This window comes from Miscanthus floridulus, chromosome 15 (assembly GCF_019320115.1).
Source record: "Miscanthus floridulus cultivar M001 chromosome 15, ASM1932011v1, whole genome shotgun sequence".
Lineage (NCBI taxonomy): Eukaryota > Viridiplantae > Streptophyta > Magnoliopsida > Poales > Poaceae > Miscanthus > Miscanthus floridulus.
The window spans coordinates 15,406,653-15,431,647 of record NC_089594.1 but is presented as its reverse complement, the minus strand read 5'-3'; the positions used below and the strand labels follow the sequence as shown (position 1 = coordinate 15,431,647).

The window sequence follows — 24,995 nt, the reverse complement described above, 5'->3', positions numbered from 1 at the left end:
GGTCTACGCACCACACTGAGTCCGGGACTCAGGAGCGGGGCTTGGAGTCCAAGTTTGGACGCGGACCTAGACCCTGTGATAGGAGGGTAGTGGGTTGGTCCTGCTTGTGCCTAGGGTACAAGCGGGGCGTGTGTTTCAGGGTACCCAGCTGGGCACATTAATTGTCGAATCACCGGGCGATCTGGTATGGCTTGTCTACAATCTAGCACCGTAGTAAGAACTGGAAGATGAAAGTTGGTGAAATGGAACTGTTTGCTCAACTCTTACTTGAAAGTAGAATAAGTGCTTACATAGAATGGTTAGATAATGAACTAATCAGGACTGCTAATAATGAACATACATAAGGATTCACTATTAGTATTGGTTTATGCAAAAAAGGAAACCCAGCAAATCATAAAGCTTATCATATCCTTTGGAGTTGGGAAATTATTTTCACTAGCTGGATAAGTCTTGTGAGTACATTGTGTACTCAGGGTTTATTTACCCCTATTGTAGGTGTAGCTTGAGGAGTAGCTGTTGTGTGAAGAATTCTTTTGGTGGGCATAGACGGATCCTTGTATATTATCGATAGATGTTTATTTTAATTTTGCTGCTTAATTTCTACACTCTGAACTTGGTTTTGTAATAATGTATTTCTAAGAACTCTGGTTGTATGAAATGGACTTGGTATTGTAAACTCGTTCTCATTATTGGATCCTGGAGGAAAAATGTGGATTATTCGAGTTCTCCCTTGATTTATGCTCGACGGAATCCGCCTGATGTAGCTTGCTTTCGGGGTGCTTAGTGTCTGGTGGAAGACTAGCGCCTCTGAAGGCGTGTTATTTTGGGTGGTTCTACCACAGGTGGCATCAGAGCCAATAATGAGTCTGAGTTTTATAACCCTTTTCAAAACATAAAATTTGATCAACCAAAGTTTTGCGAAAAGTAGGATGCGATAAATTTTGTAAATAAGTATAAGCCCTAGCAATATGGTCTATTTAGGATAGCGGCACTAGTTTTATTCTAATCAGTTTCCTATAGGTACACTAACTTATGCTACGTAAAGATCATTTAGCATATGGAAAGTGAGTGTGCGATGTGCCAAAATATTTTGCGAATGCTGCTATGTTCCATCTTGAGTGAACGGGTAGGCCAATGCATGCATCATGATAAGAGAATCTTACTTAAATTAAAATTTCCCCCCTCTACACGTATAAATTGGGTTAGTGAATTGATAGGATAATCTAAAAGAATGCTTTAATAAATGTCTTATCATTTCTCTAATCTCTTGTTCCTGATCTGGAGGATTATCCTAAATGGTTGGTTCCTATCTGTTTTCAGATGAACTTGAGATCTAGAGCGGGCCATGGTCTTGGCGAAGGCCAAGGTGAAAGTGGCCGGGGCAATGAGAACGGCAATAGGGAGAGCCATGAGGCCCCACTTCAGGCACCTCCTCCTCCGCCACCACCGCCTCCGATGACCCATGCGGAGATGATGGTGGAGATATTGGCTGCTCGTCGCGAGTCAGCCCGTGCCATGGAGCTGTTAGCATAGGCTATCAGTGGCTTTGCTCGTGGAAGCCACTGAGGTAATGGTGGGAACGGGAGTGGTGCCCGTGGTCTCGAGGGACCCTGCTCATATCAGGAATTCTTGAAGATGCACCCACCCATGTTCCTACCGACTGCTGAGCCTCTGGATACGGAGCATTGGCTTCGTATTCTGGAGCAGAAGTTTCTGCTACTCACCATAACTGAGGAGCAAAAGGTGCACTTTGCAGCGCAACAACTGTTGGCTTCTGCCAGTGCATGGTGGGACACCTTCAATGCCATGCAGTCGGTGGATCACCGTGTGACTTGGCAGGAGTTTACTATGGCTTTCAGAGAGTATTACATTCCTGCTAGTGTTTTGAATAGGAAGTTGACGGAGTTCCTGGACTTGAGGCAAGGGAGCATGTCTGTGATGGACTATGTAAACAAGTTCAACTATTTGTCACAGTATGCTGGAACTCATGTCGATACTGATGAGAAGAAGAGGGACCGTTTCTATCACGGCCTCTCTTGTAGCTTGTAGAAGGAGTTATACACAGGAAACTACTAGACCTTTGGTGCTATGATGAATGCTACTATTACCATGGAGGGACTACAGTGTGACTCTCAGGCTAAGTGGAAGCACAAGCGGGTGGCTACTGGGTCTTCTGGTCACCCCTAGGCTCAGAAGGTACAAGTTGTCAAGCGGGTGCCCTATCAGTCTTTAGGTGGGCATTCATTCTGTCAGCCTCAGCAGACCTACCAGGCACCTTCCACCCAGTGTCGTGCACCTACTGAGCAGGTGCAGCAACAACAATAGCCCTAGGGACAGCAGGTTCCACCTCATCAAGGATAGGGTAACAAGCCTGGTGCATGTTTCAAGTGTGGCAAGGAAGGCCACTATGCATGGGAGTGTCTGCAGAACCAGCCTGCACAGTCTGCTCAGCCCTCAGCTAACTCTTGTCTGATCAAGCAGACAATTATCAAGAAGAAGGTGCCAATAAGCCATTCTAGGCAAGTTAATTTCACGGAGGCTGAGGAAATCTTGCAGAATGAACCAATGGTGGCTGGTATGTTTACCATCGATTCCCATCCAGCATATGTGTTGTTTGATTCTAGTGCATCACATTCATTCATGAGCATGGGGTTTGTACAAAGGCACAATATATCTCTTATGGCTATACCTATTGCCTATAGAATCGGTACTCTGGGTGCGCAGTTGTGCGTTAATACTCTGATGGACACAGTTGGATTAGTGCTAGGCACTCACACTTACCGCCTTCAGTTCATGGTGCTACCCGGGCAGGGCATTGATGCAATTCTGGCTATGAACTGGTTGCGTGTATATGGGGTAGTCTTGGATCTGAAGCAGAGAGTTGTTGAATTACGACTTCCTTCTTCTGAGGATAGGATGTCTCTTCTTATACCCTCAGATCCAGTCTTACCAGTTGCTGCTCATGTTGAAGCTTCTCCTAATCTTGCCTCTATTCCTGTGGTCCATGAGTTCTTGGATGTTTTTCCTGAAGATCTACCTGGGTTGCCACCGGATAGAGATGTGGAGTTCACCATTGAGTTAGAACCTAGCACTGCTCCTATCTCCCAACGCTCGTACCGCATAGCCCCGAAGGAATTGGCAGAAATGAAGAACCAGTTAGAGGAGTTATTGGAAAAGGGATTCATCCGTCCTAGCTCTTCACCATGGGTTGTCCAACCATTTTTGTGAAGAACAAGGATGGCACTCTTTGGATGTGTGTGAATTACCACCCTCTTAATGCGGTAACCATTAAGAACAAGTATCCTTTACCTCGTATTGATACTTTATTCGATCAGTTAGCGGGTGCCAAGGTGTTCTCCAAGATTGATCTCCGTTCATGCTATCATCAAATCAAGATTAGACCACAAGATATACCAAAGACAGCTTTCTCTACTAGGTATGGGTTGTATGAATACCTACTCATGTCTTTTGGTCTCACCAATGCTCCTACATTCTTCATGTATCTCATGAATTTAGTCTGTATGCCAGAGTTGGACAAGTTTGTAGTGGTATTCATTGATGATATCTTGATATATTTCAAGAACAAGGAAGAACATGCCCAACATCTTCGGACAGTACTGACTCGATTAAGGGAACACAAGCTGTATGCCAAATTCAGCAAGTGTGAGTTTTGGTTAGATCGAGTGTAGTTTTTGGGACATGTTCTGACACCTGAAGGTATCTCTGGAGATCCAAGCAAAGTGCAAGATGTGTTAAATTGAAAGTCTCCAAAGTTAGTACATCAGATTCGTCCGTTCCATGGTCTTGCTGGTTATTATCGGCGCTTCATTCCTGACTTCTGCAAAATAGCCCAATCAATGACCAAGTTGCTCTAGAAAGATGTCAAGTTTGTATGGAGCCCGACTTGTGAAGAAGCTTTTCAAGCTTTGAAGAAATTTCTTACCACTGCTCGATGCAAGCTGGGTCTCCACTCCTCTCGCACGAGAGGCAGGGCGATGCTCAATCCCATCAGAATCTGGCTGCTGTCAAAAAGTACAGGCCAGTCGCGCTCAAAAAACCCAAACTATGAGATCAAAAAGAAACAAAGAATGCGTACCGGGACGTAAGCGGTAGGGCTCTGAAGCCCCGACCCACTAGCAACGGGCCCGCCGGACGAGGACCACTCACGGGCCGCGACCCACACCCCCTCACTTCGGCCGAGGGGGAGTCAACCCAGCCGGTTCCTGATAGGCCCACGAGTCGCCATGACCACCGACTCAAAGCATGCCCACCAGAGCAGCTGGTGGGGCGTTCCCCCATTGAGGGTCACGCGCACGCGCCGACCCTGAAGATGTGGGGGTGTGAGCTTGCTCCTCCGACCGACCAGCCTGCCCATCCACGCCTAGAGCAGGCCGCTTCTCCTCTCGCTCAATGCAGCGTCCGAGCTCGCGGAGCACTTCCTTGACGCGGGAACGTTGCCGCGCCACTCTGCATCCCACCCACCGCTGGTAGGTGTGGCCGTATGCTCACGATGCTCCACCGAGGTCGCAACAACATCTCGGCCTCCTCCATCCTCGAAAGAGCTCGTGTCGCCACCCACCTCCGTGGGTTCCTCCGACTTGAGCTCCGCCTCCACGTCGCTCCTATTTTCCCCGTCCCGCACCCGCTAGGCGATCTCCATCTCCTTCCAATGGCTCCTCCGAGCCTTCTCAGCTCTCTTCTTCTTCTTCACAATCTTCACCTCCTTCAGGGCAGCTTGCCAAGCCATGTCCTCTGGCACCTTTGGAAGATGCGGCTAGGATTTATAATCGGCGAGTCCCTACGAAGTGGATGACTTGGAGTCAAATTATAGGAGAGCAAGATCGAAAGGGACACAGAATAAGGAGAGCAGAACGTACTAGAGTTGATAACTTCGCAGCGTGAAGGGGTCCGGGCTTTCCGTCAAGGGTCTCTTGGGCCCTCAGTTGCAACACCCAGTCGAGCCGACTCCAGACCTCGTTCTTTGCCAACTCCTCCGGTGACGCGCGGTCGGGATATGTTGGGCCCAAGTAGTTCCACATCGGTCGCCTCCTCTCCACCAGCAGGGTGACCTGCAGCCCATCGAGGGCTTGTTGCACCAACTTCTAGAGCTCCGTCTTGATTATTCCTAGCTTGTTCTGCCGGCTGGAAGGGCCTCACAACTAGCTCTCCCGCCACTCCGGGCTTCTACCGGTGAACGGTGGGAATGGTGCCTCCCCTGATTGGAGTCACAGGGGGTGTATGTGGGGGTAGGAGCCTGACGAACTCAGCTTCTTCTACAGGGCGAAGCCCCCAACCGGCGTGGTCCTGTGTGGCTTCCCCTCCGACAAGGCCCGTCCAGTGAAAATTCGCTGAAAGAAGTCCATGTGCGGCTCCATCCTGACAAAGGCCTCATAGATGGTGATGAAGCCGGCGACGTGCAGCACCCTAGTCGGATTGAGGTGCTGTAATTCTAGGCCCCACTCATTGAGGAGCCCGCACAGGAACCAGTGCGTGGGATATCCTAGCCCACACTCATGGAAGGGGAGGAAGGAGACAACCTCGCCGGCCCGAGGTGGTGGAAAAGCCTCCCCTACAAGAGCCCTCCAGTGCGCCACCTCCTTCGGCGAAGCAGCCCCTTCTCGGCGAAGGCGGCTAGCACCGTCTCATCCACATTGGATGGAGTCCAGCTCGACATCGCGCTTTGGACTCACGAATGGATCTGTAAGTTCCCCTCTCCCTCGCTTTACCCTCTTTCTCCTAGGAACCGTCGCGGTGCACGAACGCGCTTAGCGAGAAGGAAGAAGGAGGAGAGGGAGTAGTTAGAGAATAGGCAAAGGAATAGGATGAAAGCCCTCTGCCTTCTCCTATTTAAGGAGAAGAGGCAGTAGTTGGAGAAAGGCGAAGGATTGGGGCGAAAAACCCTCTCCCTTCCCCTATTCAATGCGGATGGGAATACAATGGGACGCATCCTGACTGATGGGATGCGCCCTGCCCAACAAGACGGTGCCTGGTTAGATAGGACGTGGCCTAGGCATGGCCCACCACTACTGCACGCTGGGCATGGGAAACAAGGCGCAACCACACGTAGATGGCCCTCCGCCTTCCCATGCAGGACTTGGAAGGGCTCAACAACGGGATCTCCACCAAGGAGAGACCAACGAGCTTCCTAAGTCGATCGGATGACTCAGGCGAATGCCGACAGATAGGTAAGGCGCAGAGGGATGCCCCACGTGGGCCATGCCGACTCCGTCAAGAACTATGAACACGGATCACATTCGGACATATCCGATAAAAACTCCTCAAGCCTATCACTCGAGTCATCAAGGTAACTCTACCAATCCCTCTTACTCTATTTTTCTGATACATGATCATTCATCCATTCTCATACACGCATTCACACATTCATTCCAATAGTCATTCATTCATCCCATACATCCAGAGCATCGCATATGCAAATTAAATACATCGCAACGCTCTGTTTTGTATCACGAAGCGGTAGTTGCCTCATTCAACAAGATCAACGACCGACTGGGGTTCGAAGTCTAGCCCATGAAGGGCTCAAGGCCACCTCGCGTCAAACAGATCTAGGGGAGAAAACGCAGGTAAGCCCCAATGGCCCTTGCCCAATCTGTTCAGAAGCAGACAGGGTCATCTCAACCTTCTTGTTCGATCCTCACCTCGAGCCATGCCCATAGAATCTCCATCGAGGGGAGGCTAGCGGGCCACCTGAGTTGGTCTCCAGAACGACCCGGGCATCTGCCGGGACATGGGTTAAGGAGCAGTAGAATGCCACATGAGGGCTATGCCGACCCTGTCATGAACGACGGACCCTGATTCCACTCAAAAGTACCCGTTAGCGAGCTCACCGAGCGTGTCGCTCGAGCCATCAAGGCAAGCGATGTTAGCTCAGCCCCTCTGGTTGCGAAAACCGCAGACGGGGTAATGCATGGAACTAGACCCACCCTACCAAGCCCAACAGGGCTCAGGGGCATAGGTTGCCTGACATCGACTCGAGAAACCAACCGACCGTGCAGGTCGCGGGTGGGACAAACACGGGTGAACACCCCGAACGATAGTCTATGGCCCCAGGAAAGAGTACCAAGATGCTCAGCCTCCAACTGACTCACCAGTCGGACACAGGCTCGGGGGCTACACCCACGGGTGCGCTCGTGCACACCCGCTGTCAAAACAAAAAATTCCCACGCTGGCAAAATGAAAACCCCTAGACGATTCTACCCGAATCGTTCGGGGGCTCGGGGGCTACAACCGTGGGTGCACTCGCGCGCACCCGTTGTCAAAACGAAAAATCCCCTAGACGATTCTACCACATGAGGGCTTAGGGGCTCCTGTCGGGTTCATAAACCCGGGGTCCCTAATGGACCTGCTTCCCAACAAAAGCTCGACCCAGCACACGACGTTGCGAACGACGCGCAACTCCTGGGCCGGCCCAGATACCTAACGATAGGCTGGCAGGGTGATCCAGTCTCCAACCGGAGGGCCTGGCCAAGGAGGGACAACACTCGCTTCCGACTCCGACCCGCCTCTCCGACCAGAAGGCCTGGCCAAGGAGGGACGACGCTCGCTTCCGACTCTGACCCGCCTCTCTGACCGAAAGGCCTGGCCAAGGAGGGACGACGCTCGCTTCTGACTCTGACCCGCCTCTCCAACTGGAAGGCCTGGCCAAGGAGGGACGATGCTCGCTTCTGACTCTAACCCACCTCTCTGACCAGGAGTACACCAAACCTCTGCTTATAGCTCTTCTGCGACTGGCGCGATTGGAGTCAACTAGGAAACGACCGAACGGGGATGCCCGCTCGGTAAGGACCCAAAGAATCAAGAAGAGCAAGGAAGGCAGGGCTCTCAAGTCAACCGGGAAACGACCGAACGGGGACGCCCACTCGGTAAGGACCCAAAGAATCAAGAAGAGCAAGGAAGGCAGGGCTCTCAAGTCAACCACAATGCCGAGGACCATACCCTGCACACCTGTAGGGCAGTACTGTCAGGTCATGTTAGAAGGGTGCTCCACAACCTTCCAGACGTATCAGAACACAAACAATGTTATGGGCGCCGACATTTGTCCTACAGTATGGTAGGCGCCGACATTGGCCATACCAAAAGAAAATGATGGAGCCTACCACATGTATCTGGGCATCAATAGTATTGTGGGCACCGACAAACCACCTTGTACCCGACGGCGTGGGCAACAAGACTAGGTAGCATGCACACTCTCTTTCTCTCGCACTCTCTCTCTCTCTCTCTTGTAAAGCCATCCCCTTCATCTATAAAAGGGGATGCGCTCTCTCCAAAAGGAGAACAATTCAGACAACTGATTCTGATTCTCACTGCTTGGCTCTAGAACTCTAAAGCCGGACAGAGCATACGTTTGAGCACTTAGCACACGTTGGAGCTCCTATCACTCTTGGCCCTTCGGTCTGGAGTCCGACCAGACCTCTGATACCCCCCATCTTACTCCCACTCATTTGTAACCTCACAGCAAACTTCAAGCACCTGGGCTCAGGAATAAAGTCACCGACTGACTCAAAATTGACGTAGGGCATGTTGCCTGAACTAGTATAAACCCTGTGTCATTGAGTGCTAGGCCACATCCGATCACAACGTACGGCAAAACGATAAATATTTACTAGTTGGTCACTTTTCGCACTGACACTATCTATTGTAATGCATCTCATTAAGGTCTTGGATGTGTTCTTATGCAAGAAGGTAGAGTAGTGGCCTATGCATTCAAAACGACAAATATTTACTAGTTGAGAAAGCATGAGCTAAACTATCCTACTCATGATTTAGAATTAGCAGCAGTGGTTCATGCTTTGAAAATATGGAGACACTATCTTATCGGACATAAGATTGACATCTATACTGATCACAAGAGTCTGAAGTATATTTTCACCCAGACGAATCTGAATATGAGACAACGTCGATGGTTGGAGTTGATTAAAGATTATGATCTGGAGGTACATTATCATCCTGGAAAGGTGAACGTCGTTGCCGATGCTCTTAGCAGGAAGAGTTATGCCAATGAGGTGCAAGTGGCACCTATGTTAAGTGAGTTGTGTGCCGAATTTGAGCGACTGAACTTGGGCTTTGTCACTAATGCAATGGAGTTTGTGATAGAATCTACACTGGAGCAAGAAATACGCAAGGGCCAGTTATAGGATGCAAAGTTGAAAGAAATAACGGAAAACATAGTGATTGGTAAGGCACCAGGTTTTGTATGGATGATAATGGAACTCTATGGTTTGGGAAAAGACTATGTGTGCCTGAGAATAAGGTTATACGAGATGTGATTCTTCATGAGGCACATGAGTCCGCTTATTCTATTCATCCTAGAAGTCCCAAGATGTATTTGGATTTGAAAGAGAAGTATTGGTGGTACGGACTGAAGAGAGATGTTGCTGAGTATGTTGCTTTATGTGATACATGTCAGTGGGTCAAAGCTGAACATCAAAGACCTATAGGATTGCTACAACCAATGAAGATACCTGAGTGGAAGTGGGAAGAAGTTGGTATGGATTTCATTATCGGGTTACCACGCACTTAGGGAGGTTATGATTCAATATGGGTGATAGTGGATCGGTTAACTAAAGTTGCTCACTTTTTACCGATCAAGACTACTTATAATGGAGCGAGGTTAGCCCAATTATATATGGAGAGGATAGTGTGTCTACATCGTGTTCCCAAGAAAATTGTGTCTGATCGAGGTACTCAATTTACATCTCATTTTTGGCAGCAAGTACATAGTTCATTGGGAACGAAGCTGAATTTTAGTACAGCATATCATCATCAGACTGATGGGCACACTGAGAGGATTAATCAAATATTAGAGGACATGCTAAGAGCTTGTGCGTTGTAGTACGGTACAAGTTGGGACAAGAGTTTGCCTTATGCAGAGTTCTCGTATAACAATAGTTATCAAAAGAGTCTCAATATGGCACCTTTCGAAGCTTTATATCGACGAAAGTGTAGAACCCCATTGTTTTGGAATGAAACGGGAGAAACTCAAGTGTTCAGACCTGATGTTTTAAGAGATGCAGAAGAGCAAGTAAGGATGATTAGAGATAACTTGAGAGTGGCACAATCTCGACAGAAGAGTTATGCTGACATTCGAAGAAAAGAATTGGTTTTTGAAATAGGGGATTATGTTTACCTAAAGGTATCACCAATGAGAAGTGTGAGAAGGTTTAACATGAAAGAAAGTTAGCACCAAGGTATATTGGGCCTTTCAAGATTTTAGAGAGACGTGGAGAAGTAGCTTATCAGTTGGAATTGCCTGAGAGTTTGTCAGGTGTACATGATGTGTTTCATGTGTCTCAACTGAAGAAGTGTTTGCGTATACCTGAGGAGCAGATACCATTAGAAGAGCTTACAGTTAAGGAAGATCTCACTTATGAGGAGTTTCTGATAAGAATTTTGGAGACGGTAGAAAGAATTACAAGGAGCCGAGTTATAAAGATGTGTAAGGTTCAGTGGAATCGGTATATGGAAGATGAGGCTACTTGGGAAAGAGAAGAGGATCTGAGAAAGACATACCCACAGTTATTTGAGTAAGCATTGTCTGAATCTCTAGGACGAGATTCATTTTAAGGGGGTAGAATTGTAACACCCTAAAACTAGCATAATTTTAAAATAGGAGAAAATGATTTAATTATGCATTTTTGTGAGCATTTGGATTTAGGAAAATAATATTTTTTATCAAATTAAAATCAAATATAGGTCTACAAACATGTATGTGCATTCATGCTGCTGCATATTATTTTGTATTGTGTGATTTGAAGTCAGATTTCAAATTGATTGGAATTTGCATTCAAAACTTGGTTGGAAATTGGTTTAGGAAAAACAAAAGGATTTCATTTCTCCTTCCTTGATTTTGGCCCGTCGCGGCCAGGTCGGCCTGCTCAACCCGCAGACCCAGTCGTCGTTTCCCTGGCTTTCTCCGCGCTGGCCCAGCTCGGCCGCCCTCCCGTGCCCCGCTCCTCTTCGCATATATCGTCACATATATTTTTCTAGTTTTACATATACCCTTCTCTTACCGAAAACACTAGATATTAGTTTTAATCAAATATTGAGTTAACGTTTCTATCAAATCCCGAGTTATATTAAATTTAATAAGGTTGATATATAAAAGAATATAAATGTCAAAGAAATTTATAAGTTAGAAAAAAACGTTAGTGATTTGGAACGGCGGAAGTAAAAACTGGATCCAACTATCCAAAGACCCCTAGGTGTTTAATGGACAAATGGACAAAACAAAATGTATTTTGTATTTGACAGCGTGTGGTACGCGTACGCCATCAATCAATAATGACCTGAGCAGCTATAAAGGAATCGGATCAGATCACCACGCCTTCCCTTTCCAGGCAGCACACTGTTCTTCGCCTACTCACCAGACACTAGTCACCTCACCACCCACCGTTCCTCTGCTGCCGCTGTTCCCGGCGCACATCAGAGCTCTTCTACGCCGCCCCCGTCTTGCTGCTCCACAGCGCGGGGCGGTTGGGCCTGCTCGCCGGAGGCTCCGCGGCTGGAAGAGCAGCGGCTCGTCGACGAGGGGCGCACGAGGACCATCCCTTGACTCAGCGGCAGGAGGGAGGGGCAGATCAGGCCGAATATTTGGTCAGCTCGGGGCGCGTCGGGCAGATCAGCGGCTACGACGAAGGAAGGAAGGCAGAGCGAGGGAGGGTAGACCCACGGTGGCGAGGGCCGCCTTCGCGTCGCCTGGAGGACGTGCGCGCCGTCGAGCAGGAGCGAGAAGAAGTGGTACCAAACGTTTCACTCGCTCCTTCTTCTTCTTCTTCTTCTTCTTCTTCTTACTGGTGCTCACCACTCAAACCAATGACCCCTGCAGCCGGAGGAGAAGATGGAGGTGGCTCTCGGAGCGGCGAATTGGCTCGTCGGCCAAGTCCTCAACAAGCTGTCCGATGACTTGCTGAAAGCGTACGTGTTCAGCACCGAGCTCGGCCTCAACCTTGTGAAGATCAGAAAGGAGCTCGGCCTGAAGGGTCTGCTCGAGGACCTGAGCAACAAGGCCGACGAGGCTGAGGACGCTCTGGACGAGCTCCACTACTTCATGATCCAGGACAAGCTCGATGGGACTCGAGAGGCCACTCTGTTGGAGTTGTTCCAAATTCACTCCAAGATATAGGCCATGCTTCTGACGGAGCGAAGCGGAGGCCCGTCGCCGGAGGCTTGGGCCGGAGCGTAGCGGAGTCTGAAGCTGGCCCATCAGGTCTCGCCCCTGTGCTCGGGGGGTGCGGGGGGCGGAGCCCCCCGCGGTACGGTACGGTATATACACCCTTGCTAGGGTTTTGTGGAGACTTGATTCTCTTGTAAGCCGCCATAGGCGTGTAACCCAAAACTCTTGAGATAGTGAGATTGTTGCTGGCTGGTGCCCGTGGTTTTTCCCCTTCACATCGGAGGGGTTTTCCACGTTAAATCGTGTGTCTCCTCTGTGGCTTGATTCTTTACTTCTTATTCCTATACGTCGTTCTTAACAAGTGGTACCAGAGCTTTGGTTGCTGTTAGGGTTCATGACGACGTCGATGAAGTTCGATCTTCCGCTGCTGAACTACGACACGCGGTTCTCGCTATGGCAAGTCAAGATGCGGGGGATTCTGGCGCAGACTCATGACTATGATGAGGCGCTGGATAGTTTCGGAAAGAGGAAGGCCGAGTGGACTCCAGAAGAGATCCGCAAGGATCAGAAGGCGCTCGCCCTAATTCAGTTGCATCTTCATAATGATATTTTGCAGGAGTGTCTGAAAGAGAAAACTGCTGCAGAACTATGGCTGAAACTGGAATCGATCTGTATGTCCAAGGATCTAACCAGTAAGATGCAGATGAAGATGAAGCTGTTCACCCTGAAGATGAAGGAGGAGGATTCAGTGATGAGCCACATCGCTGAATTCAAGAAGATCGTCGCCGACCTAGTGTCGATGGAGGTGAAGTATGATGATGAGGACTTAGGTCTTTTACTGCTATGTTCTTTGCCAAATTCGTATGCAAATTTTCGTGACACCATACTTTTGAGCCGTGATGAACTAACCCTAAAGGAAGTTTATGAGGCTCTCCAGTCTAGGGAGAAGATGAGAGGCATGGTGCAGAATGATGGGACGTCGTCCTCCAAGGGCGATGCTTTGCATGTGAGAGGCAGAACTGAAAATAGATCCTCAACTGATGGCAATGATGGTAGAAAGAACTACGAAAGGAGAGGCCGTTCAAAGTCCAAGCCGCATGGTAATAAAAAGTTCTGTGTTTATTGCAAGCTGACAAATCATAATGTTGAGGATTGCAGAAAAGTACAGAATAAGGAGAAGAGGAAACAAAAGTCGGCTGGTAAGGTCTCTGTTGCTGCTGCTGCGTCTGATGATGATTCTGGAGATTGTCTGGTAGTATTTGCTGGTTGTGTTGCTGGTCATGATGAATGGATTCTCGATTCCGCATGTTCATTTCATATTTGCACTAACAGAAATTGGTTTAGCTCATATAAGCCTGTGCAGAAAGGGGATGTTGTGCGGATGGGAGATGATAACCCGTGTGACATTGTGGGGATTGGATCAGTTCAGATCAAGACTGATGATGGCATGACACGCACGCTGAAAAACGTCAGGTATATACCAGGGATGTCCAGAAATCTTATCTCATTGAGCACGCTTGATGCAGAAGGTTACAAATATTCCGGTTCAGATGGCGTTTTGAAGGTATCAAAAGGTTCTCTTGTTTGCTTGAAAGGTGATCTTAATTCTGCAAAGTTATATGTTCTTAGAGGGTGTACCTTACCTGGTTCTGATTCCGCTGTTGCTGCTGTTACTAATGATGAACCTAGTAAAACTAACCTTTGGCATATGCGTTTGGGACATATGAGTCACCATGGTATGGCAGAATTGATGAAGAGAAACCTGCTGGATGGCTGCACTTCGAGTAAAATAAAGTTTTGTGAGCATTGTATTTTCGGGAAGCATAAAAGGGTACATTTCAACACTTCTGTTCACACCACTAAAGGTACTCTTGATTATGTTCATGCTGATTTATGGGGTCCTTCCCGTAAGTCCTCACTTGGTGGTGCTCGTTACATGCTTACAATTATTGATGATTACTCTAGAAGGGTTTGGCCTTATTTTCTGAAACAGAAAGATGATACTTTTACTGCTTTTAAGGACTGGAAAGTAATGATAGAAAGGCAAACTGAAAGGAAGGTAAAATTGCTTCGTACTGATAATGGTGGAGAATTTTGTTCGCGTGAATTTAATGATTATTGCAGATCGGAAGGCATTGTTAGGCATCACACCATACCCCATACTCCACAACAGAATGGTGTGGCCGAACGCATGAACAGAACCATCATATCTAAGGCCCGTTGCATGCTGTCTAATGCCAGGATGAGCAAGCATTTTTGGGCTGAAGCTGCTAATACTGCCTGTTACTTGATAAACAGGTCGCCTTCTATTCCACTAAATAAAAGAACTCCCATTGAGGTATGGTCTGGTACGCCTGCTGATTATTCACAGTTGAAAGTTTTTGGATGCACTGCTTATGCTCATGTTGATAATGGAAAATTAGAGCCTAGAGCTGTTAAGTGTCTTTTCCTTGGTTATAGTTCGGGAGTCAAAGGCTATAAATTATGGAATCCTGAAACAGGAAAGACTTTTATGAGCAGGAGTGTTGTTTTCAATGAATCTGTGATGTTTACTGACAGTTTGCCCTCAGATCATGTTCCAGAAAAAGAGCTGCAGCGTATGCGCATGCAGGTGGAGCATGTTGGTGATGATACAGGTGTGCAGGTGGAGCCTGTTGATGAGCATGGTGACCATGATAATGATGTTGCTGAGGATGATGCTCATGATGATGTTCAGCAAACTCCTATTTTGCAGTTAGAGGAGGATTTATCTATTGCTCAACGCAAGTCAAAAAGGACAATTGCACCTCCTAAACGTCTTATTGAAGAGTGTAATTTGTCTTACTATGCTTTGAGTTGTGCTGAACAGGTGGAGAATGTTCATGAGCCAGCAACCTATAAAGAAGCTATTCATTGTGGTGATACTGAGAATTGGATTTCAGCTATGCATGAGGAGATGCAGTCTCTTGAGAAGAACAGTACATGGGAGATTGTACCTTTGCCTAAGAATAAGAAGACCATCAGCTGCAAATGGATCTTCAAGAGAAAGGAGGGTTTATCTCCAAGCGAGCCTCCAAAGTATAAGGCAAGGTTAGTTGCTAAAGGCTACAGTCAAATTCCAGGTGTTGACTACAATGATGTGTTCTCTCCAGTGGTAAAACACAGTTCAATTCGTACTTTCCTTAGTATTGTTGCTTCATATGATCTTGAGCTTGAGCAGTTAGATGTGAAGACTGCGTTTTTGCATGGAGAGCTTGAGGAGGACATATACATGGACCAACCAGAAGGGTTCATAGTGCCTGGCAAGGAAAAATATGTGTGCAAGTTGAAGAGATCCTTGTATGGTTTGAAACAGTCCCCTCGTCAGTGGAACAAGAGGTTTGATTCATTTATGTTAGCACACAGTTTTAAAAGATCTAAGTATGATAGCTGTGTTTACATCAAGCATGTTAATGGATCACCTATATATTTGCTGTTATATGTTGATGATATGCTGATTGCTGCCAAGAGTAAGATTGAAATCACTAAGTTAAAGAAGCTATTGAGTAGTGAGTTTGATATGAAAGACCTTGGTAGTGCTAAGAAAATTCTTGGTATGGAAATTAGTAGAGACAGAAAATCTGGTTTGCTATTTCTTAGTCAACAAAATTATATCAAGAAAGTTCTTCAGCGTTTCAATATGCAAAATGCTAAGGCTGTTAGTACCCCTATTGCACCTCACTTTAAGTTGTCAGCTGCTCAGTGTCCTAGTACAGATGCAGAGATTGAATACATGTCAAGGATTCCTTATTCTAGTGCTGTTGGGTCTTTGATGTATGCCATGGTTTGCTCTCGTCCAGATTTGTCATATGCTATGAGTCTTGTTAGTAGATATATGTCTAATCCTGGCAAAGAACATTGGAGGGCAGTTCAGTGGATTTTCAGGTACCTCAGAGGCACAGCAGATTCCTGTTTAAAGTTTGGAAGAACTGATAAGGGTCTTATTGGCTATGTGGATTCTGATTATGCTGCTGATCTGGACAGGCGAAGATCACTTACAGGTTATGTGTTTACTGTTGACAGTTGTGCTGTGAGTTGGAGGGCTACTTTACAGTCAGTTGTTGCGTTGTCTACTACTGAAGCAGAATATATGGCTATTTGTGAAGCGTGCAAAGAATTAATTTGGCTGAAAGGTTTGTATGCTGAGCTTTGTGGAGTTGAATCTTGCATAAGTTTGCACTGTGACAGTCAAAGTGCAATTTACCTCACTAAAGATCAGATGTTCCATGAGAGAACTAAGCACATAGATATCAAGTATCATTTTGTGCGTGATGTGATTGAAGAAGGTAAGCTGAAGGTATGCAAGATTAGTACTCATGATAATCCTGCTGATATGATGACAAAGCCTATTCCTGTTGCTAAGTTTGAGCTGTGCTCAAGCTTAGTTGGTTTAATTGGATAGTCCAAGAGACTGTTGTTGGCACCAGTGGTTTTCTATCTTTGTTATGTTCAGGATGAAGGGTTGATTTATGATACAAGATGAATTTGTCTCAAGGTGGAGTTTGTTGGAGTTGTTCCAAATTCACTCCAAGATATAGGCCATGCTTCTGACGGAGCGAAGCGGAGGCCCGTCGCCGGAGGCTTGGGCCGGAGCGTAGCGGAGTCTGAAGCTGGCCCATCAGGTCTCGCCCCTGTGCTCGGGGGGTGCGGGGGGCGGAGCCCCCCGCGGTACGGTACGGTATATACACCCTTGCTAGGGTTTTGTGGAGACTTGATTCTCTTGTAAGCCGCCATAGGCGTGTAACCCAAAACTCTTGAGATAGTGAGATTGTTGCTGGCTGGTGCCCGTGGTTTTTCCCCTTCACATCGGAGGGGTTTTCCACGTTAAATCGTGTGTCTCCTCTGTGGCTTGATTCTTTACTTCTTATTCCTATACGTCGTTCTTAACACACTCCAGAGTTGGGAGATGGCCTCAGCGGCAAAGCTCAGCATGCCTGCCATGCTGCTCGCCACACTTCTGGTAACTGGCTCTCATGCTTCTCTTGTTGCCGTTCGCAAGATAAGGATGTTGCTGCTGCCGACGATGTTCATAACACCCATAGCACAAGCAATGCCATTGCCATGTCTGTTGACCACAGTGGCCATGATGGAAAGTTGCCATTTGACAGGGTGGCAATGTCCAACAAAATCAAGCAGCTCATAGAGGTGCTGCACTCTAACTGTACTCCTGTCTCTGACTTGCTCAAGATAGTGTCAGGCACTAACCCTCAGCAACACATGCCTGCCTTCGCTAAAAGGCCTGACACAAGCTCTGAAATCACACAGGAGAAGTTGTTTGGGAGGGATGCCATCTTTGAGAAAACTATAGAGGAGATTATCAGTGTGACACAGAGTGGTAAAACCTTGTCTGTTCTTCCTATAGTTGGCCCAGGGGGTATTGGAAAGACTACCTTCACCCAGCATCTCGTCAATGACACAAGGATTAAACAATGTTTTCCTGATATTAATATCTGGATATGTGTATCGACTAATTTTGATGTGCTCAAGCTCACCAAAGAGATCCTGAGCTGCCTACCCGCAACAGAAAATGAAGGAAATAGAACACCAAATGAAACTACCAACTTAGACCAGCTTCAGAAATCCATCGCAGAGAGGCTGAAATCCAAAAGGTTTCTACTTGTCTTGGATGACATATGGGAATGCAGCAGTAGTGATGAGTGGGCAAAGCTGTTAGCTCCATTCAAAAAGGACGAGACCAGTGGCAGCATGATTCTTGTCACAACTCGGTTCCCAAAAATTGTAGAAATGGTGACAAAAGAATCTAATCCAATTGACCTCCGTGGTTTGGATCCTGATGAGTTTTGGAAATTCTTCCAAATATGTGCATTTGGTAGAATCCAAGATGAGCATGGTGATCAAGAGTTAATTGGTATTGCAAGGAAAATAGCAGATAAGCTGAAATGCTCCCCACTTGCAGCCAAAACAGTTGGTCGGTTATTGATTAAGAAACCCTTTCAGGAACATTGGATGAAAATTCTTGACAACAAAGAGTGGCTAGAAGAAAACCATGACAATGATATTATCCCAGCCTTGAAAATTAGCTATGACTACCTTCCCTTCCATCTGAAAAAATGTTTTTCGTGTTTTTCCCTTTTCCCTGACGATTATAAATTTGGAAAGCTTGAGATTATTCGTTTTTGGGATTCTATAGGCATCATAGATTACCCTAAGCAGAATAAAAAATTTGAGGACATAGGATCAGATTATCTGGAAGAACTATTAGATAATGGTTTTCTTATAAAAGGAGATGATAATAATTATGTAATGCATGATTTACTCCATGATCTTTCACGTAAAGTTTCATTAGAAGAATGTGCCTATATCAGTTGTTCTACTTTTGAGGCAAATGAAATCCCACAATCTATTCGTTACCTATCCATTTTCATGCATGATGATATTCATGTTAAAAGTTTCGAGGAAGGGATGGGTAAATTGAAGGAAAGGATAGACATTAAAAAATTGCAAAGTTTGATGATTTTTGGAGAATACAGTAGGTTACACCTGGTCAATGTTTTAAGAGACACATTTAAGGAAATAAAAGGTCTCCGTGTTTTATCTATATTCGCGAACTCCCATAGTTCCTTGCCAAACAACTTTTCAAAGCTTATCCATCTTCGATACTTAAAACTTATGTCGCCTGATTACGGAAAAGTGTGTGTGCCTAGCACAGTGTCTAGGTTTTATCACTTGAAATTCCTAGATCTTAACCAATGGAAAAGTAGTTATTCTTTGCCTAAAGACATTAGCCGCCTTGAAAATCTACGCCATTTTGTTGCTACGAAACAATTTCATTCCAATGTTCCTGAGGTGGGGAAAATGAAATTTTTACAAGAAATGAAAGAATTCCATGTTAAGAACGCGAGCGTTGGATTTGAGCTAGGAGAGTTGGGGAAACTAGAAGTGCTTGGAGGAGAGCTCAAGATATCTGGACTTGAAAATGTGAGAACCAGCCAAGAAGCTGAAGAGGCCAAACTGATGGAAAAGAGGAATTTAGTGAAGTTGGGATTAGTTTGGAACAGTAAGCAAGAGTCCACTGGAGATAATATCCTAGATAGTCTCAAGCCACACTCTAATATTAGAATACTTTGCATTGTAAATCATGGTGGCTCTGTTGGTCCTAGTTGGTTGTGCAGCAACATCATATACATGAGAAACTTGGAGACCCTACATCTAGAGAGGGTATCATGGGCCAACCTTCCACCTATTGGGCAGATGTATCACTTAAGAAAGCTGAAGCTGAAAAACATTCTTGGGATATCTCAGATTGGACCTGATTTCTTTGGTGGTACTACAGAAAAAAGTTTCACGCACTTGATGGAAGTTCAGTTTTATGATATGCCAGACCTTGTAGAGTGGGTTGGGGGAGCTAACTGTCATCTGTTCTCAAGGCTTGAAAAAATCAGCTGCACTGATTGTCCCATGCTCACAATGCTGCTGATCTCAGGTTGGCCTATTTCTTCTACAGAAGGCAACACTAAATGGTTCCCTAGCCTTCGTGATCAGGGACGTAGCCAGCGGTGGGGCTAGGGGGGCTTCAGCCCCCCCTACCCATCCTGAGCACGTGGAGTTTTCCTAAGCCCTCTCTTAAAATTTTATGCATACATGTATTAGGTAGGAGGGGCTAAGGTTAAGAGAAGATAAAAAAACCTCTATTCTTTTGTTCAGCCCCTCCTAAATTTTTTTCTGGCTTCGTCACTGTTCGTGATCTTCACATTCTTAGATGCCCGAAGTTGTGCCTTCCTCCCATGCCTCACACTTCGATGGTATCCCGTATTGATACAGACTGCTTGTTTTATTATCGTACTAAGTTGGACATTAGGAAGTCCTCTGAATTGGTTTTCGACAATCTTGGTGATGTAGAAAGGTTGACAATTCAGGATGCATCACGCTTCCCATTTATGGATCTTCAAAAGCTACATTCCCTAAGACATATAGAGGTCAGTAGATGTGAGGAAACCTTTTTGAGAGGACTGGATGATGGTGTTGTGCTCCACACAGTCCAAACTCTCGAACTCAGACAATTTTCTCTTACCAGAAAATCCTTGTCAAATTTGTTCGAATGTTTCCCAGCTCTTTCTCGTTTGGATGTCAGCACATCATCAGATGGGGATCATGAGGAGCTGGTACTGCAGTTTCCACCCTCCAGCTCGCTGAGAGATGTCCGCTTCCATGGGTTTAAGAATCTGATCCTGCCTGTGGATGAAGAGGAAGGAGTTGGGTTCTGTGGCCTCTCGTCGCTCGAGTCCGTGACCATAAGCAATTGTGACAAGCTATTCTCTCGGTGGCCCATGGGAGGAGGAGGAGCTCAGACTCAGAGCATCATCTACCCTCTCCCCCCTTCCCTCAAGGAACTCTGTCTTGTGGGTGAGCAAAGCACGCTGCCGATGGCTCTGCTCGCGAATCTCACATCTCTTACCCGTCTACGACTAGTTAATTGCAAGGATATCACAGTGGATGGGTTTGTTTCTCTCATCACAATCAACCTCGAGCGTCTGAAGGTGTACAATCGGAGAGATGATGGGACTGGGCCCTATTCTGTAGCAGGAGATCTACTTGCAGCGGTGGCAAGCACCCAAACAATGCCCGCCGGTTCCTTCCAACTGGTGAGCCTTTATGTGGACAGCATCTCTGCAGTGCTTGTTGCTCCCATCTGCAGCCGCCTCTCCGCTACCCTCCAGAACTTATTCTTCGGTGCTGATTGGCGGACAGAGAAGTTCACGGAAGAGCAGGACGAGGCGCTTCGGCTCCTCACGTCTCTCCGAATCCTGTGGTTCAGCAACTGCAGGGCTCTGCGGTCCCTCCCCCAAGGGTTGCATCGCCTTCCTTCTCTCCAGGAATTACGTATCTGGGGGACTCAAAAAATCATATCGCTGCCCAAGGAGGGCCTCCCCGATTCACTGCGACTGCTATACATAAATAATTGCAGTCCCGAGATTTATGAGGAATGCCAGAAATTAAGGGGAACGAGGCCAGATATAGATGTCCGTGCCTTCATTGCTGACGCGGAAAGCTGAACCTCTGCTTCTGCGTGCCTTTCACACCACGCTCAAATCTTCGGTGTACATCGATCTGCAGGTTAGTTCCAAATTAAAAAACAAAATCCCCTTATGCTCCTCGATTTGTGATTCCATTGAATATGCAAATTGAATTGTGATTTATGTAGACTGAATTTACGATTTATAATTTCAGCTCCCTCACATCTCTCCGAAGCCTATCGTTCAAGACTACAGGACTACAGTTTCTGAGGCGGAAAGCTGAATCGCACCTTCTGCATGCCTTTCACACACACACACACATGGATCTGCAGGTTAGTTAAAAAACAACTTATGCTCCTCGACTTATAACTTCATTCACAGTGCAAACTGGATTGCTTTTTTTTTTTCAGTTTGCTTGTAGATATGAATGATTGTCATGTGCTTCTGTGTTACAAGAGGAGCCACCATTCTCAATTCTTGTTCTGCCCTTCATTTGCTTAATCAACAATCAACTTGTTTCTGTCACAGCACGATGTGATGATATGCTGGTTTGCCTTGCAGGACTCTGCTTCATCCTACGCTTACACATCGTTCAAAAACTATAAATAATGAGCCCAACACCGGTGCATCCAGCAAAGATAATAAAGGAATTCTCGACAAGGATGACTTGGTGCCTAAGTTTGAGGACTCAAGAAAAGAATGACCTCGTAGCAACACCAGTCCATCCAGCAAAGATTAGGTGAGACAGTCACAAGTCAACAAACTTCTCGTGTATGGCATTGTCTCTTCAGTTATAACGTTTTGGGTTGCCTTTCCTTTTTCAGCTCTTGGGACTTTTATTGTGATTTTTTAGGGATTTTATTCAAACACATAAAAGAGGTCCTACAAAAGTTCACGAAACGAAGAAAGAAACGAAGAAAGAAACAAAGAAAAGCAAAAGAATTACACATAAGCTTCTAGCCATTGATTAATGAGGGGTTCATATTTCTGCTTTGCTCTAAGGATAGCATGAGGAGACTCTATGACTTTTTTTGTGATTTCAGGTCCCTAATTCTTGCTGGTCATCTGAAAACCACCGAAGGCAGGAGATGCTGCATAGTGAATCAGACTAGAGGCTCTTTCTGCTTCAATCAACCAACTTAGTGGAAGAACAAAAAAAAATGCTTTGAAAGTAATGTGTTCTACTTAACTCTGTACATATATTTTTGTTTCTTTATTTTCTATAAATGACATAATCCTATGGAGCCATTTTGTAAATTAATGATTTCTTGCTTCCTTTGTTTAACAGGATGGGCTCACAATTGTGGATAATAAAACATCCAGTATCCTTGAGGAAACAAAGAAAATTCAAATTAGAAGGAAACATGCTGGTTCAAGTTCTTATATGCCCAATTCAGCAGTAGATCGATACACATACACCCAGCACTCCTGATCTCTCACCATTAAGATCTGCAGCCTAGGAGACTGAACTGAACGCTTCTGACGACGTAAGGTGTCACATGCATATATCTTGATCACAAATACGATATTATACATCCTCTATGTAGAAAACCAGAGTCCCTTGTTGGGGAACCTGCAACATTTAATGGTCCTTACAGTCTGATTCACATCAACTTTTCTGTTTTCTAATCTTATGAAGTTGGGTACAGCATTTGTCTTCAGTACAGATATTTGTATTTTCTACCAAGAAATGTTTCTACTTTGTTTGCCCATCTGCTTATTTCCAATTTCTTTATTTTGCCAATCTATTTATTTCTAGTTCCTTTGCCCATCTACTGAGTTGTTGACTGTAGTGTAGTTGAGTTTTGAGAATTTACAATGATACCTGCTGGAGTTTCCTAATGTTTTCTTATGATTTGTAGCATTATGGAAACATAAGCATTGTGGCCATCTGATTAGCAGAGTAAGCTCTTTTCTCTGCTTACAATGAATTAGCAAAACTGTTTTTTGTCAGAAAACATAATTTTTGTCTTTTCCGTGATCGTTATGATGTTAGATGAATGCTTCGGATAAGTAATGAAATATTCTTTTTACTATCTACCAGAAATGATCCCTTTCTTTCCACCTATAAATTGTTTCAGGTTGCTAATGCAATGGCTGCTAAAGCAAAACTTCTGCTCCCTGAACAAAAACCTGTTAAATCGATATAGATTTTTCCGCAGCAGACATGCACTCAACTAGAAGTATAGAACAAGCTCTTGCTAGAAACAAAGCAGAAAGGGGAAAACTGAAGAAGATGATGACATGGGTAATTTTCTTTCTGATCAAACTTGTTTGTTATCATTTTTTATGAAAGGACAGCAAAAGCTTTGCCGCAGATTTTATTAGAAGAAGAAAAAACAAAGGCAAGTGCCAGCCCAGTTTATTAAGTGGAAACTTTTTTGTTATCATCTTTAATATCTTTATGAATTACATACATCTTGATTTTCAATTCATCAAGAACATTGAATAGGTGATAATTCGTCATCAAACCAATAAATTAATATTACTACATGTGCATCCTAAGATTAAATAAATTATATAAGTTGTTGTTAATGCGCGCTCATGTCATTTCTGAACACTTACCTGAAAGGGTCAATTTTGCAGTACTCTGCTTCCTTTGAAAAATTCGGCATTACATAAATTTAGATAGAAGTTTGAGTCCCATATCTGTTTCATATTAGTTATAAATTGTTGGTACTGTCAGCTTGTTCTTAACAACACCTTGTTATAGTGAAAAATAGAACATGGTGTTTATGAGTATTAACCTATTTTCTCCATGTTATAGTGAAAAATATATAGTATCTGAACAGCTTGTTCTTTTTTTTTTTGAAAAATTACGATCTGCTTGTTCTTAAGAACATGTAAAGAGTATCACTGCATCCTTTAAACTATGGTATATAGAACATGGTGTTGTATTTGTGAACTGATGAGTATAATGTATTTTCTCCATGTTATACTGAAATAATCTCACTGGACAACCCATTGGTGAAACAGATTTGCATGCAACAGGAGACATTGACATATTGTCGGCCAAGAAATCGAAGCTGGCATAGGAAAACTCAACAATGCCTGTGAAAACCACTTCCTGCGCGAGATAGTAGATATTTTCATCAATTGACTACCCACGATGTTGTCTAGTTGGATGACGACGACATGGAAGACAGTGAACCAGAAGAAGATAGAAACCTCATCTGCGCTTAAAATGTGCTGCCCGTGGTTGAAGAAAATCCATCAGATGAACAACACCACCCTGTCCTCTCCTGTCTCCTGACCTGAACATCCCATGGTCAACCGGGGTGAAGAATCATCGCCCAAACCCTGCAATTTTCATAATGCCTCAAAGCTAGATGCATCAGCGTCTGACTTAGCTTGACGCGTGTGACTTCGCCATCTTGCATGTAACTTGTTATGATGCCTTCCTGTGCATGTATATGCCTATATGTGGGTGTAGTATATCTTCCGTGGCAAGTAAGGACAGAGTTTTGAAGTCCATTGTTTTCTCCCGATGATTCTAACCCAGCCATTGTGACACTGATCAGCAAACATTTTTCTAAGAACCTTCTAAAAAATAACGGCTAGGGAATTCTTTCCCGCGATTCACCACTGAACAAGACGTGTAACCTGCAATAGACGGAACCTATCGTAGGCCATCGTTAGCGAGCGGCCGAGACGCACGGGCGATGCTGTATTTCAAATCCTGAATTGACGGCATTTTTAGAATTTGGACTTGATCTTATCCCAGGCGATGACCCGCAAACCTGAAGATGCACGTCGTCTCATATATTTACCTCGCTAGCTGACCGGTGGCCCCAACTAGGCATGTTGGCGTGTATGCATGAGCATTCTAGAAGCTTCACCATCTTGGAGGCGGTGGCGTTTTTACAGCAGGC

The 24,995-nt window shown here is 45.4% G+C and overlaps 1 protein-coding gene across 1 annotated transcript; it reads left to right on the top strand.

Moving 5' to 3' along the window:
* Nucleotides 1-11,620: 11,620 nt before the first annotated feature.
* LOC136509256 (putative disease resistance protein RGA4) lies at nt 11,621-24,612 on the top strand. Its single transcript, XM_066504076.1, has 10 exons — nt 11,621-11,754; nt 11,843-12,099; nt 17,038-19,649; nt 19,856-21,223; nt 21,338-21,455; nt 21,685-21,862; nt 22,167-22,294; nt 22,412-23,026; nt 23,205-23,371; nt 24,100-24,612. The coding sequence occupies exons 2-4, from the start codon at nt 11,855-11,857 to the stop codon at nt 21,160-21,162; spliced, it is 4,164 nt and encodes a 1,387-aa protein (XP_066360173.1). The 5' UTR covers nt 11,621-11,754; nt 11,843-11,854; the 3' UTR covers nt 21,163-21,223; nt 21,338-21,455; nt 21,685-21,862; nt 22,167-22,294; nt 22,412-23,026; nt 23,205-23,371; nt 24,100-24,612.
* Nucleotides 24,613-24,995: the final 383 nt, after the last annotated feature.